General features: G+C 49.0%; 1 protein-coding gene across 1 annotated transcript in view; it reads right to left on the reverse strand.

Moving 5' to 3' along the window:
* Positions 1-21193, reverse strand: part of VSTM4 (V-set and transmembrane domain containing 4) — a 72407-nt gene that overhangs the window by 38470 nt on the left and 12744 nt on the right. Inside the window, exon 4 of the mRNA XM_014534923.1 lies at positions 13160-13193. Within this exon, the coding sequence (XP_014390409.1) occupies positions 13160-13193 (34 nt within the window). The remainder of the gene's footprint in view (positions 1-13159; positions 13194-21193) is intronic.

A 21193-nucleotide genomic window follows, 5' to 3' on the forward strand; every position in this document is an offset into this window, starting at 1 on the left:
TGCCTGGTTTGTGGAGGGGAGACATCCCAGAGAAGCTGCAGGGGGCACGGCACAAACCGACAGCAAATCCAGGTGGACTGTTCTCTATGTTACAGCAGACCAGCGACCAGGCCCCACAGGCCCGTCCTCCCCGCCTGGCCCCCTTGGGGCAGGGGAAGAAGAACGCTGAGCTGGGTGGGGTGGGGTGGGGACAAGATGACGGCATCAGTGATGTCAGGGAAGCAGGAGACAGGCCTGGAGACATATGCCTCATCTGCTGACCCGTCCTCACCCCGCCACCTGGCTGCTCCAGGGAATGTGGACAGAGGGAAGCAATCAGCACACACTCGGGTGAAAACAACCCAACAACAGCCACACCATGGCGGGGTGTCTGCAAATCACTGTGACCAGAGCCCATTGGGCTTTCAAAGTCCTGGATGCAGGGCGCTGGCAGTCGTCCCCTCCCCCACCCCCACCTACAGCCGCGCCCACACCCAGCCACGCCCTTCCTGCTGCTCCTTGCACTGCCCGACTTCCCGCAGCATCTCCTCCTGGCTTGTGTGTGATGATTCACACGGGCTCCAAGCTTCCATGCACACCTGGGACCGCGTCAGCTCTGCGGCCAGGTGGTCTGGGCGGGCACCCTGGCTGCCCCACGCTTCCCTGGGAGGGCACCTCAGCATCATCCACTCTCATGCCAGTTTTCATCTATCGAACGGGTCCGTCCCAGCACCCACTTACGGGCTTGCACGTGTCCGCACTCAGCACTGTGGCCCGAACGTGGATGGAATAAAAGTGAGGCTTGGTTACTGATGTTAATATGACTGCCAGCCCTGGGCACCCGGCCCTGCCACCCTCCTGCCTCTCCTTCCTGCTGCTCTGCCCCAAACCTCCAGGCTCTTCACTCCCAGGAACACGTCCCTCCAGCCTGGCCTTTTCCCTGCTCTGCTTCTCTCCCCGCTTCTGCGTCTGCCCGCGCCAGTCCTCTTCTCCTGGGACACTCACCCTCATGCTGGGCCCGCAGCTCACCTCCAGCAAGCCTCCCCTCCCACCCCCAGACCCTGAGGCCGTTAGGAGCACCTCCTCTGGGTGCCCGTGACAGCTCTGTGGGCCTCCAAGGTGCTGCCATGATGTTGCCTCTCTGGGTCTCCCCTTTGACACAGACCTCAAGGGCATGGGCCGTGTTATTCCATCCTTGCTCTATGGGCCTTACAAGCGTCCTGTGTAGAAGACTCACTCATAAGTATTGACTGAATAATAATAGAGCCATCTGCATGGATCTCACCATTCACCAGGCACTAACTCATTTAATCCTTCCAACAGCGCCATGCGCTAGGGCAGTGGTCGGCAAACTCATTAGTCAACAGAGCCAAATATCAACAGTACAACGATTGAAATTTCTTTTGAGAGCCAAATTTTTTAAACTTAAACTATATAGGTAGGTACATTGTTATTAACTTAATTAGGGAACTCCTAAGCTGGCCTTTACTAAAAATGTCCTCACTCTGATTGAGGTACGTTCGCTGAGGTCGACCCCTTCCAACTCTCCCATCCACACTGGTCTTGTATACTTATTTCATCTATCTCCTTTTGTTCATCCTCTCTATATGTCCAAACCATCTCAACATATCTTTCTCAATCCTCGACACTACATCTTTCACTGCACAACGTTCCCTAAAATTAACTTAATAAACTTTACTTAAAGTTTTAAGTCTTGGTTAAACTATAGGTACATTGAATAAAACTTGATATCATACTTAATAATGATATTATTTATTGATAAAATTAAATTCCTTACAATTTACCTTACAATATCCATAAAATTAAATCATGACAATGACTGACAAACACTAATGTGATATTACACCAATAGAGCGGGGAGTTACACGTCTGCCTGCAGGGCACATCGCTTTGGATTCTTTTTGACACTCTAAGTCTGCTTTCATTCTAAGATCCTGAGTGAATCATTTATTAATTAGATCCCATACTTCGATTGCTGGGGTATGTTTAAAAATATGTGGTGGTTCAGAAAAGACTGCAGAATGCTTCCAACTAAGCTCGAAAGCACAGAGAAGCTGTCCTGCGACTTACCCAACACAGAGTCTCTGCCGTCTGTGTGTGAGAAAGTGCGCACCGGAAGCCTGCAGAAGGCTTGCCTCACTTCAGCTGTAGCTGCCATCGGCACAGGTAACATCGTGTAATTTCTCCCACTTGCAAATACTTTGTCATCTCAAACCCATAAGAAGAGGTCAAACTAAGGGTCAGGAGATGCCCCCGCTGGGAACTGCCTCTTCCGTGCCCTTGTCCATTCTCGCGGCAACTGGCTTGCACATGACCTGCAGGAAGGAAGGCGTCTGAGCCCACTGGTGTGTGGTGGGTGGGGACCCATCGCAGCTGCAGCACGTGGTGCATTGGTTAAAGCTGCTTCGATGGGCGGCTGAGAACGTCTCAGGCCGCTGCTCAGAGCTGTTTCCCGGGAGGCAGTGTCCGCCTGGGCCGGCTCTGCTCCAGGACACTGGACCGTGGGAAAAAGCACTTCCAGGCCTGAAGGTCAGGGCAACCTCCGACTTCATGGGTGACACACTCAGGATGAGACTTGTTTGCTTTCTGCTGACTTCTCTCAACAAGCCATGGAATTCTCTAGAGCAGTGGTTCTCAACCTTCTGGCCCTTTAAATACAGTTCCTCATGTTGTGACCCAACCATAAAATTTTCGTTGCTACTTCATAACTGTAATGTTGCTACTGTAATGAATCGTAATGTAAATATCTAATATGCAGGATGGTCTTAGGCGACCCCTGTGAAAGGGTCGTTTGACCGCCAAAGTGGTCACGACCCACAGATTGAGAACCGCTGCTCTAGAGCCTCAGGTTCCCGCCCAGGCACTTGACAAGGCCCACCAGCGACTGCAGGCTCCAGCCAGCATGCGGCCCTTCCTGAGGGTCCTCCTGGCCCGTGGCCCTGGCCCTGTGCTCTCTGCCATTCTCCCTTCGGAGGAGTGGTTAGAGGACCAAGAGGACATTTGTCTGGATCAAACCTTGAGATGCCAGGGTCCCCGCTGCCCACTGCCACAGCTCCGATGACAGAGCCAGGATCTGGAGCCGCGGGCCGGACAGGGATGGGAGCACACAGCCGAGGCACAGCCTGACTGTCACCAGTGAGGTACCATGACAAGGACCTGGGCTGAATCTAGTCCAATCCGCATGAGGTTCTAATCAGGATCTAATCTGTACAGACAATGGAAGTCAGTATAGCCCATTTCCAGGTTTGCAGAAGCAGGCTGGCCCCTTCAGGGTTCGGGGGTGCAGTGGAGTACAGGCAGGCTTTCCAGAGGCAGGTAGGTCTGTGGGCTGGCCCAACAGAAGTCAGGCCCACGGGGAGAGCTAAACTCAGGCCCCAACCAGTCCTGCTGACAGCACCAGCTGGTCGAGGGGACAGCAGTTAAGGACTGCGGTCAGACCTGACCTCTCTAGGGCTGGAGGGGATGAAACCCCAGCGCCTGCAGGCTGGGATGATGCCCTCGCCTGTACTTCCAGCCTCGGTCAGCACCAGCTCAGAACGGGGCAGGTGAAGGAGAGGGCCTGGGAGGGGAGGGGAGCGGCCCGACCCCTGGCACCGTGTGCTAATGTGGAAACCCAGACAGCGATCTCAGCATCCCCAGGAACACTGCAGGCTGCTCTCCAGCCTCTGGCCACGCAGCCACAACCCCCACATCTCCAAGGCCGGTCCTAAAGGCCCGATGGGGCATATGCTCTAAAAAGAAACACGTAGCTTTCTTGAGGTATAATTTACTTACCATAAAGTTGACTGATCATAAGTGTACAATTCAATAAATTTAGTGTACTTATAAAGTTGTGCAGTCATCACTACAATACAGTTTTAGGACCTTCGGTCATCCCCCAAAAGTGCCCTCTAATTTACAGTTAATCCTTATTCCTACCTTCATCGCTAAGCAACTACTAATCTATTTTCTGTCTCCACAGAGTAACCTTTTCTGGACATTTCAAACAAACAGAATCGTACAATATGTAATTTTTTGCATTTGAATTCTCTCAGTTAGCTTAATGTTTTTGAAGCCCATGCATGTTGTAGCACACATCAGCAGTTGTTCCTTTTTTTTTTTATCAAATGGCATTGGATGAATGTACTAAATTTTGTTTACCTATACACCAGTGGATTAATATATTTAGGTTTTCGCAGCTTCAGTTACTATGAATACAGCAGCTATGAACAACCGCATGTATGCCTTTTTGTAGACATGTATGCCCTTTTGCTTTCCTTTCTCTTGGGGTAGATTCCTATGAGTGGAATTGCTGGGTCATATGGTAAGTTTATGTTTACTGTTTTATGAAACCACCAAACAGTTTTTCAAGTGGCTACACCACTTACCATTCCCACCAGCAGCCCACAGGGTCCCAGCCTTCCCCATCCCTGCCAAGACTAGACACCACTGTCTTTTCTACGACAGCCATTGCAAGGGTGCGTAGTGGCATCACATGTGGTCTGGTTTGCATTTCTCTGATGGCTAATGATACTGAACATATTTTCACAAACTTGTGAGTCATTTGTATACATTCTTTAGGAAAATATCTATGCAAATCTTTTTGTCCATTTTTAATTGTATTTACCGTCTTCTTATTGAGTTGTGAAGAGTGCTTTATCCATTCTCCCCCACACCATCTGCTTTCTCAAGTTTTCTGAAGGAGTTTGGGAAGGACTGGCATTCGTTTCTTCTGTAATACTTGATATACTTCACCAGTAAAGCAATGTGGGTCTGGGCTTCCCTTGGTTGGAAAGTTTTAGCTAACAAATCAATAATGATTCAATTTCTTGACTTATTACAGGTTTATTCAAATTATAGTTCTCTTTTTAAATTGGTTTTGGTAATTTGTGTCTTTCTAGGATTTTTTTTTTCATTTCACCTATGTTGTCTACTTTGTTAGAATAAACTTGTTCATAATATTTCCTTATGAGCCTTGAAATTTCTGTAGGGTCTAATTTGTTTTCCTTCCCAATTTTGGTAATTGAGGTTTTTTCTCTCCTTGCACTCACTCACTCTCTCTCTCTCTCTCTCTCTCTCTCTCTTTTCATGGACAGTCTAACTTAAGGTTTACTAATCTATTTTCTGTCTCCACAGAGTAACCTTTTCGGACATTTCAAACAAACAGAATCGTACAATATGTAATTTTTTGCATTTGAATTCTCTCAGTTAGCTTAATGTTTTTGAGGCCCATGCATGTTGTAGCATACATCAGCAGTTGTTCCTTTTTTTTATCAAATGGCATTGGATGAATGTACTAAATCGCGCCCCCACCCAGGCCTTCCACTGTGGCCCCCCGTCACCTGTCTGCCTGAAGTCCCGCTCCCACTACAGCCACCCCACATGCTGATGGTGCCTACTGAAGGCACAGAGCAATTGGGGCCAGCGTTGTCTGTGGGTGCGAGCAGCAGCTGCTCCCCTGATTGCCCCTCAGGAGAAGAGGGAGGTGGAGAAGCCCTCAAGGGCAATCAGGGCTGGCAGCTGCTGCTTATACCCACTGATGGCGCCGAGCAATCGGGACTGGCTCCGGGCACCGGCAGCGGGTGCAAGCAGTGGCAACTGTCGGCCCCAATCTCCCCTCAGGAGCAGGGGGAGGTGGAGAAGCCCTGAGGGGTGATTGGGGCCGCCTCAGCGCCCCCACCCAGCCCTTCCACTGTGGCCCCCCGTCACCTGTCTGCCTGAAGTCCCGCTCCCGCTGCAGCCACCCCACATGCACCTGCTGAAGGCACAGAGCAATTGGGGCCGGCGTTGTCTGTGGGTGCGAGCAGCAGCTGCTCCCCTGATTGCCCCTCAGGAGAAGAGGGAGGTGGAGAAGCCCTCAAGGGCAATCAGGGCTGGCAGGTGCTGCTTACACCCACTGATGGCACCGAGCAATCGGGACTGGCTCCGGGCACCGGCAGCGGGTGCAAGCAGCGGCTCCAGTGCCAGCTACAGGTGCAAGTGGCAACTGTCAGCCCCAATCTCCCCTCAAGAGCAGGGGGAGGTGGAGAAGCCCTGAGGGGTGATTGGGGCCGGCAGCTGCCGCTCACACCCGTTGACGGAGCCGAGTGATCAGGGCCAGCACCGGGTGCCAGCAGCAGGTGTGAGTGGCAGCTTCGGTGAGACTGCTGCGCATGGGAGCAAAGAATTTTCAGTAACCACCAGAGACTCGCCCCAATGATAGCAACCAGCGCCCCACCTTGGTCTGGCACCCCCGCTCACCTGCTCCACCATCCCACCGCAGCCAATGCCCGCCATGTTCCACACACGCCCCCTGGTGGTCAGTGCACGCAACCAGTTGTTTGGTTGTTCTGTCATTCAGTTTATTTGCATATTAGCCTTTTATTATATAGGATGTATGTGAGTGTTTTCCATATCATTGATTTCTGTGGGGTTTTTTCTCTTAATTGATGAGAGTATTAGAGATGACCCCCTCTAACTACCCCCCATTGCAACCTCCATCCCGTTCCCACACTGCCCTAGACTTTCAACACCTAATTGTCTGTGTCCATAAGTAATGCATATGCATATAAGGTCTTTGGTTAATTTCTTCCCACCCCCTCTCCCCCTTCCCTCTGAGATTCATTAATCTGTTCACTGTTTCCATACCTTTGGTTCTATTTTTTTCATCAGTTTATTTTGTTCATTAGTTTCCTTGTTCATTTATTTTTATTTTTAGATTCAATTGTTGATAGATATATATTTATTGGCTTCTTCTTCTTCTTCTTCTTCTTCTTCTTCTTCTTCTTCTTCTTCTTCTTCTTCTTCTTCTTCTTCTTCTTCTTCTTCTTCTTCTTCTTCTTCTTCTTCTTCTTCTTCTTCTTCTTCTTCTTCTTCTTCTTCTTCTTCTTCTTCTTCTTCTTCTTCTTCTTCTTCTTCTTCTTCTTCTTCTTCTTCTTCTTCTTCTTCTTCTTCTTCTTCTTCTTCTTCTTCTTCTTCTTCTTCTTCTTCTTCTTCTTCTTCTTCTTCTTCTTCTTCTTCTTCTTCTTCTTCTTCTTCTTCTTCTTCTTCTTCTTCTTCTTCTTCTTCTTCTTCTTCTTCTTCTTCTTCTTCTTCTTCTTCTTCTTCTTCTTCTTCTTCTTCTTCTTCTTCTTCTTCTTCTTCTTCTTCTTCTTCTTCTTCTTCTTCTTCTTCTTCTTCTTCTTCTTCTTCTTCTTCTTCTTCTTCTTCTTCTTCTTCTTCTTCTTCTTCTTCTTCTTCTTCTTCTTCTTCTTCTTCTTCTTCTTCTTCTTCTTCTTCTTCTTCTTCTTCTTCTTCTTCTTCTTCTTCTTCTTCTTCTTCTTCTTCTTCTTCTTCTTCTTCTTCTTCTTCTTCTTCTTCTTCTTCTTCTTCTTCTTCTTCTTCTTCTTCTTCTTCTTCTTCTTCTTCTTCTTCTTCTTCTTCTTCTTCTTCTTCTTCTTCTTCTTCTTCTTCTTCTTCTTCTTCTTCTTCTTCTTCTTCTTCTTCTTCTTCTTCTTCTTCTTCTTCTTCTTCTTCTTCTTCTTCTTCTTCTTCTTCTTCTTCTTCTTCTTCTTCTTCTTCTTCTTCTTCTTCTTCTTCTTCTTCTTCTTCTTCTTCTTCTTCTTCTTCTTCTTCTTCTTCTTCTTCTTCTTCTTCTTCTTCTTCTTCTTCTTCTTCTTCAAGAATACTCTTCAACATTTCATGTAATACTGGTTTGGTGGTGATGAACTCCTTTGGCTTTTTCTTGTCTGTGAATCTGTTTATCTGACCTTCAATTCTAAATGACAGCTTTGCTGGGTAGAGTAATCTTGGTTGTAGGTCCTTGCTATTCATCACCTTGAATATTTCTTGCCACTCCCTTCTGGCCTGCAAACTTTCTGTTGAGAAATCAGCTGATAGTCCTTTGGGTGCTCCCTTGTAGGTAACTAACTACTTTTCTCTTGCTGCTTTTTAAATTCTCTCTTTGTCTTTAATACTTCCTTGAGCAACCTTATCAACCACGAGCAACCATGCTTTTGAACTCTGCATCCAGTAGTTTGCTTGCTTCCATTTCATTTAGTTCTTTTTGTGCAGATTTCTTCTGTTCTTTCGTTTGTGAGATGTTTCTTTGTCTCCGCATTTCTGTGCTTCCCTGTGTTTGTTTCTATATATTAGGTAGAAGTTTCTATGTCCATAGAAGTTTCTATGTCTCCTGGAATTGATAGAGTGGCCTCGTGTAATAAGTGTCCTGTAGGGCCCTGTCGCTCAGCCTCCCAAGTCACCTGAGCTGGGCACTCTAGGTGAACACTGTGTGGGCTGTATGCACAGTCTTGTTGTAGTTGATCCCTGATTGCTGTTGGTATCACTAGGAGGAATTGACCTCCAAGCCAATTGGCTGTGAGGAACAGCTGTGACTACAGTGGAAGAGCTGCTATGCAAGAGACACCCCTAAGGAACAGGACTTGCTTCAGTGTGATTTTGGTGCTCACTGATTCTGCCCCTTGAATGTGTCATTTGTGGATGTGTAGAGTTGTAATCTGGCATGGTCTGAAACTGTCCACTGGGTGCACTGGTTTTGGGGCCTCCCAGGAGGTGCAAAGTCAGCCACTGCCTGAGACCACCCAGCAGGAGCTAAAGAGCAATCTGCAGATGGCTACTACTTGTAATTGGCTTGGAAGTGCCCTGGTGAGGCCAAATTGTGAAGCAAGACAGGCTGGTGCTAGTGCTGGATCATGAGCCTCTTATTGATAGGTAAAGAGCATGCTGACACCAGCTGCTGCTTATTTGAGAGATTTTAGGAAAGTCTGAAGCCTGAGACAGGAAAGGCCATTTATATGTAAAAGCCGCTGCAAACAGCTTGGGTGTGGCTGCAAATTGGATGGGACGGGGTCTCAGAGGATCAGCAGGGTGGAATGAACAGTGTGAGCCAGTTTGATGGAAACTCAGATATGGCTACCAGTCAGCTCTGCAATGGGGGAAGTCCCAGCATAGGAACAATGACCCCTGTGAGCACCCCATTTGGGAGAAAGCTGCCCCCTAGTTCCTGCCCCAATGCCAGGCAATCCAGTTCCTCTCTATATGTCCCTGGATCCCCCAAAGCCACTGCCCAGTGCTGGAGCTCAGAGGCAGTGAGTCTGTGTAAGTTTGTGCTCTGGCACTTTAAGAGGAACTTCCTGGGTCTCCAGCAGCCTCTGTGTTACTCAGCCACAACCTCTGCTGGTTTTTACAGCCCAAAGTTACAGGGGCTTCTCTTCCCAACTATGAAACCCTGGGCTTGGGTGCTGGAACCCCTGCTTCTCATAGGAGGCCTCCACAGTGGAGATAGCCCTCCTGATTTAAAAAAAAAAAATGTCATTAATGTGTCAGACCAGCCTGTTCCGCATCTCCACCCCTTTCTACTAGTCTCAATGTGCTTTCTTCTTTACTGCTCTAGTTGTAGGACTTCCATTCCGCAAGATTTCAGGCGGTTGGGAATGATGGTGATTCTGTATTTTAGTTGTAATTTTGATGTGGTTGTGGGAGGCAGTGAGTAGCCATGTCTAACTATGCCACCATCTTGGTTCTCGCTGATTTCTATTCTAATCTTTATTATATCTTTTATGCTGCTTATTTTGGATTTCACTTGCACTTTTTTTCTAGTTTTTTTTTTTTGATGAAAGCTTAGGTTACTTATTTTAGACCTTTCTTCCTATCTAATATAGGTATTTAAATCCATAATCGTTTTCTGTAAGCACTGCTTTCACTGCATCCAATAAGTTTTTGGTATATTGGGTTTTCATTTCCATTTACTCAAAACTAGAGGCCCGATGCACAAAAATTTGTGCACTTGGGGGGTCCCTCAGCCCGGCCTGTGCCCTCTCACAGTCTGGGACCCCTCGGAGAATGTCCACCTGCTGGGTTAGGCCTGCTCCCTGGGGGATCAGGCCCAAGCTGGCAGTCAGACATCCCTCTGGCAGCCCAGGAGCCCTCAGGGGATGTCCACTTGCCAGCAGGGAGCAGGCCTAAGCTGCATTTGGACATCCTTAGTACTGCTGAGGAGGCGGGAGAGGCTGCCACCACCACCGCTGTGCTGGCAGCCGTCAGCCTGGCTTGTGGCTGAGCAGAGCTCCCCCTGTGGGAGCACACTGACCACCAGGGAGCAGCTCCTGCATTAGGTGTCTGCCCCCTGGTGGTCAGTGTGTGTCATAGTGACCAATCATTCCCAGTCATTCTGCTGTTAGGGTCAATTTGCATATTACCCTTTTATTATATAGGATAGAGGCCTGGTGCATGGGTAGGGAATAGCTGGTTTGCCATGAAGGGTGTCCCAGATCAGGGTGGGGGTCCCCGCTGTGGTGCCCATGGGGTGTGGCCAGCCTGGGTGAGGGGCTGATGGCTGTTTGCAGACTGGTCAAGCCCCCCAGTGGGGACCCTCACCCCATGGGGGTGCCTCTCCTTTTTTTCTTTTTCCTTTTTTATTCAGCACCTCTGTGAGCAGAGGCCAGGCTGGCTGGAAGCAAGTATCTGGGATTTATTTTTCTTCTATAATTGAAACTTTGTGGCCTTGAACGGAGGCCACAGCCGGCCAGGGCCGGTGGGAAGCTTGGCTTCCTCCATTGCCGGGGCAACCCAAGCCTCCTGCTTGCTCTAGCTCTATGGCCACTGGCTGCCATCTTGGTTGGGTTAATTTGCATAGTCGCTCTGATTGGCTGATGGGCTTGGCTTGTGGGCATAGCGGAGGTATGGTCAATTTGCATGCTTCTCTTTTATTAGATAGGATATTTTCTAATTTCTCTTGTGATTTCTTTTTTGGCCCAGGTATTATTTAGAAACATGTTGTTTTAAATTTTAAAACATCTGGCAATTTCCCAGATCTCTTTCTGTCATAAATTTCTATTTAATTCTGCTGTTGCCAGAGAACAAACCTTGCATGATTTCTTACATACCCTGGGGTTTGCATACCCTAGGCATTCTTAGGAAGGATGGTTTTAAGGAAATCTATTTCTAGACCATCACCTTCCATGATATTCTTTCCTAAGAATTCTTAATTTTTGTTTAATGGCCTAGCATTTGGTCTGTTCTGAAGAACGTTCCAAGGACACTTGAAAATAATTTATCCTGTAGTTATTGGGTAGAGCATTCTTATGTGTGGGGTCAAATTGCTTGATCTTCTCTGCCCTTACTGATTTTCTGTCTAGCTATTCTATCAATTATTAAGAATGGAACATTAGAATCAACTATTATTCTAGAATCATCTACTTTATCTTTCAAATTTCTGTGTTTGCTCCATGTATCTGAGGCTCTTTTTTAGGTCCATATAGATTTATAATGACTGAATCTTCCTGATGTTTAGACCCATTATAATTATGAAACTTCCTTTGTCCCTTGTAATATTTCTTGTCTTAAATTATCTATTATCTTAAACTAATTTAGCTATAACCTCTCTTATTATTACTGTTTGCATGGCATATCTACTTCCATCCTTTGGATACTCTCTATTTACTACACATGCATGTTGCTTCAGCCAGAAACATGCTTGCCCCAACTGTGACCATGCAACACATTGGTGCCATTAACTCCAGCTCATGGGAACAATGAGCACCCTAGGGAAAAAGGCAATGCAAGGCCAGGGATGAGGACAGAGCAGCAGGAAAGGTGCGAGAGAAGGAGGCTCACCTCTGGTGCTGGCTGCTGGGATGGCTGTCTTTCTCTAAGGGTTCTGTGGGGATCACATCAGAACTAGGGACAGCTACTTTGATGTTCTCTTTCAGACTTATCTTGATGAAGTAGTGGGATATTGAAGTCACCTTATACCAATGTTCTATCACTTTCAGTGACATATGGAAACCTTACTTCTATTTAGGCCACTTTACCTTTCCTACTTTTAAATATCATAATGCTCTTCTTGAGTATCAGATGGCTTTATAATTTTTGTTTTAAACATCAAATATTATTTTTAAAACTCATGAGGGAAAAAAATAGTCTACTTACCTACCCATATTTATGTTCCATTATTCCTTTTCCTTTCTAATGCACCAAGATTTCCTCTTTTATTTCAATAATTTCTTTAAAAGTAAGCCTAATAGTGACAGATTTCATTAGTTTCCCTTAATCTGAAAATGCCTTTATTTCCCCTTTTTCCTAAAGGATAATTTTGCTGGATATCAAATTTGTGGTTAACAGTACTTAAAAAAAATTTTTTTTTGAAAAAAGTGGTTCCATTTCTTTCTGTCCTCCATAAATTCAGATGAAAAATATGTTGTCATTCAAATTTGTGTTCCTCTACTACAGCGGTTCTCAACCTGTGGGTCGCCAACCTGTGGGTCGCGACCCCTTTGGGGGTCGAACGACCCTTTGACAGGGGTCGCCTAAGACCATAGGAAAACACATATATAATTACATATTGTTTTTGTGATTAATCACTATGCTTTAATTATGTTCAATTTGTAACAATGAAAATACATCCTGCATATCAGATATTTACATTATGATTCATAACAGTAGCAAAATTACAGTTATAAAGTAGCAACGAAAATAATTTTATGGTTGGCGGTCATCACAAAATGAGGAACTGTATTAAAGGGTCACGGCATTAGAAAGGTTGAGAACCACTGCTCTAATAGGTAATACATTATTTCTCTCTGGTTGCTTTTGAGATTTTTTTCCTTTGTCTTTGGTTTTCATAATTTTCCTTTAACCAACTTTCAGAGTCCTCCTTTGGTGTCTCATATTATTTGTAAGGTTTATGTTTATGCTTAGCAGGGCAGAGCAGGGACAAATTGACCTATGCCATTTTGCCTGGATCAAAAGTCACACATTTTTAAACACTATGAGTTTGCAATATTTACTATAACTATTATGTTACTTATGAGGTTTGTCCGACCAGCTAAAAAGCTAGCATCTTAGCACATATATTACTAATGGCTGCGTTCTGCAGAGTGGGGCGGAGAACAAGCAAGCATCGTTGGGAAAAGATCGGGAGTGACTATGGTAAGAAGGCATCAAAGTGGTTCAGTCTAGTTGCCTGCCCCTTTCTAAATGAGGGACCGTCCTCCAGAGCAGGTGCCGGGCAGCATGAAACCACCTGTTTTCTGGATCCTCCGGGGGTGATAGCAGAGCATGGAGTCTGGAAATATGCAAATGCATGCGGGACACACATTTTTAGGCCAATTGGTGGACTAATATGAAGACCTTTAACTAAAGATACAAATTTAACCAATTTCTTGGTAATATCTAAAGAAAGTAAAAGCAAAAATAGTCTTACCTGTTCTGAGGGCATTTCACCAAATATTTTCTCACTGTGAAAGGAAAAAGAAATAAAAGATGGTGAAAAAATGCTACTTTAGACATATATACTCCAGGAATTAGGAGATGTATGTGCCCAGGTGTTGACCAGATGTTGGTTCCAGCCACCTCTCAGGGCTTTCACACTTCTCTTTGGATGAGTACAGTGGAGCCAGAGCATGAACACCAGTGACTTGATACTGTTCCACACCTGGATCAAGCCAGATATGAAGCCAAACACTCCAGACTTCCTGATTACTCAGTCCAAAACATTCAATTCTTTTTGCTAGGTTGAGTTGGATTTTAACCTGGAGGTTCCAGGAGTAACAGCACCACCCAATTTCTAAGCTCTGCCTTAACGATGAAAAGGCCTTTTCAAGGCCACCTGTTTCCATTTAGACTCTCCTTTCTATAGAGCGGGTTTCTGTTCTCTGATCAGTGCTCTTCCAGGACTAACAGGATACCCTTGGAAAGACAGTCTTAGAGCAAGATATCCTCCGCAGTAGGTCTCCTTGAGAAAAACAAGATTCTAGTTGTAGAGGACAAATAAGAATACCTAGGCAGTTAGCCTAACAAGTGTCCAATCTAAGCTCCCAGTTGGGTTCACATCAAATAGAAGTAAAGCGGGGGCAGCCACAGGGCCCAGGGTTGTGTGGTAGCATCCATGGCCCCAGTGATCACACCTGCCTGTATCTACCCACACTCATGTGTAACACCCTCTCACTTTGACTCTGGGCTTGGCCACAGGCATGCTTTGGCCAATAAAACAGTAGCCAAGCAGAGACCTAAAAGACCCCTGTGCTCCGACATTTGTGCATGCATGCTCACTCGGTCTCCCCGTTCCTCCCCCTTCTCCCTTCCCTTCCCCTCTCCTTCTATCCTCCTCCTCCTCCTCCTCCTCCTTGTCCTTTCTCCCTCCCTCCTCCATCCTTCTAAGGGATTCTTCTGCTTCCCCATGAAGAAGCCTAGCTAGCCTACTAGAAGATGGTTCCACATGGAACAGATGCAGGTCATCTCAGCTGAGGCCCCAAAGCAGGCCCTGCTGATGGGCCACTGGACTGCAGCTGCTGATACCTGGGTGCTCAGCTGAGCCCCAGCCCAAACAAGTGTCACAGCTGGGTTCACCGCAGATAGAAGTAAAGCTGAAGCCCACATAATTCGCACCTCAGAGTGAGACCATATTTGAAGGGAGGGCCTTTAAAATGCTGACCTGCAGTATTGTGAGCAAACAAAAGGCTGTTTAAGCTGCACATTTGGAGTATCTGTCAAGCAGGTGACCAGTTCAGGTTCCAGACCAACAGGATGGGACCAGCTTTAGAGGGGCTCTTTTAGGCTTCTCTGGCCCAGCCCCCTGATGTATCTAAACTCTCTCTGCATTCCAGTTACGGTCATCCCAGTACTATGTACTGGACAGCTTATAGATACAGAAGTAACAAAGTCATAGTTAGCATTTAAGGAACACAACATAGACTTCTGGCACTACTCCAAGCTTATTATATGGATCAGTGGCTTGTATACCTTGGGGTTTGCATGCCCTAGGCATCTTAGGAAGGGCGGTTTTAGGGAAATCTATTTCTAGATTCTCACCTTCCATGATATTGTTTCCTAGAATTCTTCCTCCTGAAACACGCCTGAGACAGACTGTACTCATTTCCTCCCTTCCGTCACATCACCCTTTCTATTTCAGAAAATTTAGGCCCACCCTCACCCTCCCTGATTTGTGCTATGAAGGGCTGTCCTGGGGGCAAAGGCCAGTGGGCACCAAACAAGAGATGATTTGAAATACTGATGCCAGTGTTGAGAAGGTGAATGACGAATGGCGGGGCCGCTAAACCTTTCACCGGGGGAGGTTTCCAATCTTTTGCTTTCAACAAGGACTGAATGATGACCTAAGCCAGTTGTCAGCGGGTGGGGTATCAAAAGTCATTTCCGATGATAAATTACTACATGACTTTGACTTATAACTGGGAAGCAGTTTAGAGTATTGAGTGGCATCAGAAAACTTGGTCCATCCCAGCCTCTGTTCATATTGAGCGAGGCACTTCAGAGCTTACAGCTATTAAAAACAGGAATAAAATTGATGCTAAAGTCTATCACTAACCAAATTTATACAAGGGCATATGAAGTAAAGTAAAAATCCATTTCAATAAAATCCATTTCTAATAAAATTTTACTTCTTATGATTATTAATTATTTATCTAAATTTTGTATTTATGTGGTTTTGATTAATTTTACAGTCATTTTCCAAATATTACTAATTGTGCAATATTGATAACTTAATCCAGAAAAAAATTAAAACCTAGAGACTTATGGAATAAGGAAATAAAAAATTTAATTTAAATTTTTATACATATTCTTTTACAGAAGTATAATATGGAAATCAATAAAGGATTTTTAAAACAAAAATGTACTAAAAAGCAGGATAAAGTTTTGTTAGGTAAGTGAGTGAAAATAAAAGCTCGGGGGGGGGGGGAACTCATAAAACTCCTGAAAGCTAAAACTTATTTATGGAGCCTTTTTAAATCAACAGAGGTAGTTACTAAATTCATGACATGTAGATGTAAAAGAAAGATTTAACCATTTCATTTTAAGATGTCAATATTTGTGATGCTGTGGAAATTACAACCTTTGCAACAATTTATATTTATGATGAAAAGGTTTTATTTGTCAACAAAACACATTCAAGGGTGCACAGAGTTGAAATGATTTGGGAATGGTGTGAGCAAAAGTGTTTGAGACCACACTTTGTACCCTCATCTTCACAGTAACTTTGTCATTACATCTGTGTTGCAGCAGGACTGAGGCACGGAGGTTAACAACCTAAGGCCGCACACCTAGTGTTAGGGGCTGAGCTATGTGCTTGCATAACTCGTACCTCAGAACTATATTTGAAGGTAGAGCCTTTACAGTTAAATCACATTTTAAAGTTAAATGAGGTCATGAGGACGGGCCCTAATCCACCAAAACCGGTGTCCTTATAAGAAGACGGGAGGAAGGAAAGGTGCACAGAGGCCAGACCACAGGAAGAAGGCAGGCGGCCACCTGAAGCTTTGCACTGGCAGCCTGAGCACCAGCACCCGGGAGGGCAGAGCTGAGGAGTCCAGAGCTCTCTCGCTTTTCTCTTGCTGAGCAGCTGGTGGCAGGGCTCCTGCAGGTGAAGAAACTGAGTCACAGGATAGATGCTGCCATTGGCCACAGCTGGAGAGGGCGGGGCCAGGGCTGGGCCCTAGGGAATGCCGTGCAATGGCTGGCCTGTGTCTCGGGGAGTCCACTCCAGCGGCAGCGAGGAGAGCAGCCTGGAGCCCAGGAAGCCAGGGAGCAGGGGCAGCAGAGGGGCTCCGTGAGCCCCGCACCTCCCCCGCACTTGCTTATGAGGCTTCAACCAGGTGAATGGGGGGCCTGTGTCCTTTTCATTAAAAAACTGCCCCAGGGGCCAACTGTGATCCCCAACTCAAAGGTGGGACTTCAGGCATCTGAGAACTAGACCTCGCCCACCTCGCCCCTAAGTGAGCAGAGCATACTCAGCGCTGGTTGCACCCCTGGGGTAACACCCTAGCTTGGGCTCCCCCAGAAGCAGAGCCTGTAGACAGGTTCCAGTGCAAACAGTCTCTGTGGGAGGTGGTCCTGGGAAACCCCTGGGGAGGGGGAGTGAGGCCAGGCAGACACGCCGTTAGGGGAGAGCCCAGAGTGGCGCTCGCCGTGGCCCCACACACTGGACTCCGAGGCCCGGCACCCAGCAAGGCCTCTGCTCCGCACAGAAACGAAGGGGCCAGGTGCAGCCCATTAAATGCCATCTGCAGACTTGCGGACTCCAAAAGGAAGGGCTGTTGTTCTCATCTCCCTGCCAGGGACACGGCTGTGAGCACCCCGCCTGGGCTGCCCTCTCTCTGCTGTGGCCACACTGCTCCCAGCCCCGCCTCATGGCCACACCTCCCAAGTGACATGTCCAGGCTGAGGCTTTCTCCTCCCCACCTGGGCCTGTCCCTGTCCCTGTCCCCACCACCCCCAGTGGATGATTTGGGGTGACAGCAGTTGTGCCCATCCCATCCTATCAGACCCTGTAGCAGTGTTGGGGCCTCCCATGGCGGCTGACCTTCCCATACCATTCCCTCCAACCTGCTGCATCCTCTGCAGACCCCGGGCCCTGCAGTGACCCCGAGATGAGACTGTGGGTGACCCTGCACTCCTGGGAGCACCTGGCAGCCTGTACAGGCCTGGCGTTTGCATACCCAGCCTCCTGGGCGTCAGCATAGGCAGGAGCCCTGCAGCAGGGACGCCCCTTCCTGCTAGCCCCTCCCTTGGCCCAGCAGTGGCTCCTCCCATGCCCAGTTCCTTCCTGTCTGGGGAACGCCTCCGCCAGCACAGTGGCCAGGCCAGTCGGCCAGCTCTCTGGGTCCCCAGGTGGAAAGCTGAGGAGTAAGCTTTTTGCCTCTGGTTCGAGGTACGAGGAGCCCCACAGTGAGGAGCACCCACGCATCGGGGTGTCTCTCTGGAGTCGTGAGCCCCAGGGGGCGGCCAGGCCTGGGAAATGGGACTGGTCCACACTAGACGTGCTGACGTGTGAGGCCACACTGACTCGGCCTTGTCACTGGAACCTCCCTATTGTCACTCATTGAAATGGCATTTTGGACACATCACGTTAAATAAAATAAATTGAAGTAAATTAAAGTTACTTCCCCCTTTATGCCCTTTTAAATGTGGCTGCTAGAAATGTCCCGTTACATACGGGGCTCACTGGGGACGCTTGGTCGGCCCTAGCGGTGGGGGTGGCGGACCCTGCAGTCCTCACGACCACGGTGGGCGAGGCGACCTGGTGTGAACAGCCCAGGAAGGAGGCGCTCCCTGGAGCTGCCACATGCGGGACCAGCCACCTCACGGGCAATGTGTCCCCGACAGCTCTGTGAGGTGAGAGGGACTCGCCTCCCCTCTGATGGTGGGGGCACGCGGCCGGGAAGTGGGGCTTTGTGAGTGAGTCCAGGCTGAGGCCCCGCGCTGTCCTTACTCGGCTCCTGGAGGCTACAAGCCCCCACGGGGAGGGACGGCAGCAGCGCCAGCGCCTGGAGCCAGCAAGCCTTCTCGGAAGCCCTGGGGAGGACTCGTGCTCGAGTGGCTCAGTGTCTCCACACCAGGCTGCTGAGCCCGCCGTCCTCCCCAGGCCCAGGGGTCGCCCCTGCTCCGCCTCGTCCACAGCCACCCCTTCCGCCTGGCAGTGGGACACAGCTCCGGCCCCTTTCCTGTAACCGAGAGAAAGGGCCATGGGCCCTTAGACCCCATGGCCACAAGGAGCAGGTGGGCAGGTGCCCAGCAGGCACAAGCGACAGTCCCCATGAGCAGGGACCTTGGGGACAAAGGGCTGAGGCTGCTCCCTGCGGTTCTGGTGGGCCTCCAAGCTGACATCCTAAAAGCTCAGGTGAAGGTGGGCAGATTGCGGGGCCAGCCCAAAGCAGTGGGTCGGACGCGTTTCCCAAGAAGCACAGGCCTTGGAAACCAGCGTGCGTGAGGGACGATGGGGCCGCCAGGCTGGTGTTCTCCGCGGTGACACGGAGTGCCAGGCCCCGGCACTAACAAGAGCAGGGACGGGAGTCGCAGCATAGCGGGAGGAGAGAGCATCTTAGTGCTTGGCCAGTAACAAAGGGGACCACTAGCCCCAGCTCACGGGAACAGCGAGAGTCCCCGGAAAAGAAGGCAAGCAAGGCCGGGCTGAGGGCAGAGCGGCAGGGAGGCTGAGGAGAAGGGAGCTGGCCCCCTTGGACGTGGCTTCCAGGATGGCTTTGCTTACCTCAGGGTCCCTGGGCCATGGCAGCAGGGGAGGGGACAGCGACTCAGATGTCCTTTTGCAGACAGACACTGCTGAGGGAGGGGAGCACATGAGCAGCCTGACAAGCTGGAAGCGCTGTGGCTGGCGTCCTGGTGGCAGCATGCAGAAGGCCCACACCCGGCCCGTGCACGGAAAACCTGGCACCATCACTACAGCAGGGGACTGGGCCTCCACACGCCGAGCACTGCTCTACGTGCTCCTGCGATTAATAGTTTTAACCAAGATGATGCACATTTGTCACGATGCATTACATGTAAGAAGGCGCTACATTGAGTTATAAGGGTGCTGTTGGGTTTTATGTGGACACGTGGTTTGGCCCACGAATGCATAACTGCCCCATGAGAGCCAGGACCGCCCGCTGCTAACCATAAAGGCAGCAGCCTGCGGGTGCGGCCCCCCCTAAGGGAGGGGCCCTGCCCCTGCCTTACTCTGGGAGCTGCTGGATCTGCTGCTTTGGAATGGGTGCCACGCCCTCCCCTCTCCTTCCCATCCAGGCCTGGGCACAATCGGTGCAGTGCTCCCGGAGCCAGCTGCTGCCTGGTGGAGGCCCGAGCACCTCCAGTCTCAGAGCCCAGCCCCTGGAGTGCAACCCTGACTCACCCCCGAGCTGGGAGCTCCCCTTGCTCCCCCTGGGTCTGTCCAGTTTTCCTTGTGTGGTGGTTTAAGATGATCACAACTTCTTTGTCAGTCTTCCCACAAAGAAGTGGACTCACCTCCCTTCCCAAGTCTGGGATGCCCTCACGACTTGCTTTACCCAACAGAATGTGGCAGAGTGACCACTGTGCAGTGTCCGGTCGAGGCACACACTTAAAGCCCAGAGTCACCAATAGGGTGGTCTGGCCACCCACCCTGCTAGTGAGACGAGAGGGGGAGGGAGAGGGAGAGAGAGACAGAATGGAGAGAGAGGTGGAGAGTGGGAGGGGCAATGGCATGGGCCCTGCTTCCCCAGCCGTGGCCGAGGTGGGACCCAGGGCTGAGAGTGGCACCCTCCTGGACCTCCAGTCCCAGTCAACTCCAGATGACAGAGGCCACGTGGAAACCCCAGGTGGCTCCCAGCGGAACCGCCTCACTGAGTCCAGCCCGACGCAGAACCCTGAGGAAGTAAACGTTGAAAGCCACCGTGTTTGGGACGGCGTGTACTCGGCAGGGATGCCCGAGATGAGCACTGCATGTGCTCGGGGAAGAGCGCACTCGGTGACAAGCCCATCACCATACACGTGGTCTGTCTACATGTTCAGAACCAACGAAAACAAGGTCATACTTATCAGGTCCCCTCCATCCATGCAGATCATTTTTGCTTTTAAATTTCATGGAGAAAACAGGTTTCAAAGGGTCCTGTGATCCTCAACGGAGGCTCTGGGCTCCTCACTGCAAATCTACCCACCAACCTGCTGCTGAAACGCCACGGATTCTGAGCCAGGGCTGCCTCTTGGGCAGCCTGAGGTGACTGCGCCCTCCGAAGCCGCCTGCAGTGGCGACGGGGCCCCGGGGGTAGCTTCTGTGGAGGTCCCGCAGAGGTTTGGAGCTGGGAGGGGTCGGTTTGGGGTTCTGTGCAAGGTCTGAACAATTCACTGCGCCCTGCATGCCCTGCTTCTCAGATGTGCAAGGGACCTAATCAAACGACTTACACGGCAAAGGACGAGAGCAGACCTTCACGGGGCCTGTCCCAGGGCTCCTGGAGGACTAGTGTCCTCCAACTCAAGGGACAGAGCCTGAGACCTGGGCAAAGACTGCTCCAAGCCCAAGGGAGCGGTCCCACCCCTGAGGGCCACTGCAGCTCTGCGGACGTGTCTGACTGTCACCTGACCAAGGACAGTGCCCGGCAACTAGGTGGCAGAGAGCAGGCCTGCTGGACACACAGCAATATACCACAGTCCACAGGACTCTGGGTGGCTCTCCCGGCGTCCATGCAGAGAAAACAGCTGATCATCAGAGCCTGGGACCTGAATCCATTCACATATAAACATGGGAATGTGTTTGCCTCATTTAAATACGGTGAATGTTTAAGGAATGCATTTTATTTGAAACTTTAGGAACACTTGGGATTTTAGAGATCTCATCATTATGAGCAGTGCCACTCCCAGACTTTAAGGCACACCTGTGTCAGTCCACACTGGTCCCTGTCACATGCATATTGAGTCTTAGTATATATATATACTGTGTGTGTATGTATATATATATATATATATCCCACGT

This window comes from Myotis brandtii, unplaced genomic scaffold (genome assembly GCF_000412655.1).
Source record: "Myotis brandtii unplaced genomic scaffold, ASM41265v1 scaffold1003, whole genome shotgun sequence".
Lineage (NCBI taxonomy): Eukaryota > Metazoa > Chordata > Mammalia > Chiroptera > Vespertilionidae > Myotis > Myotis brandtii.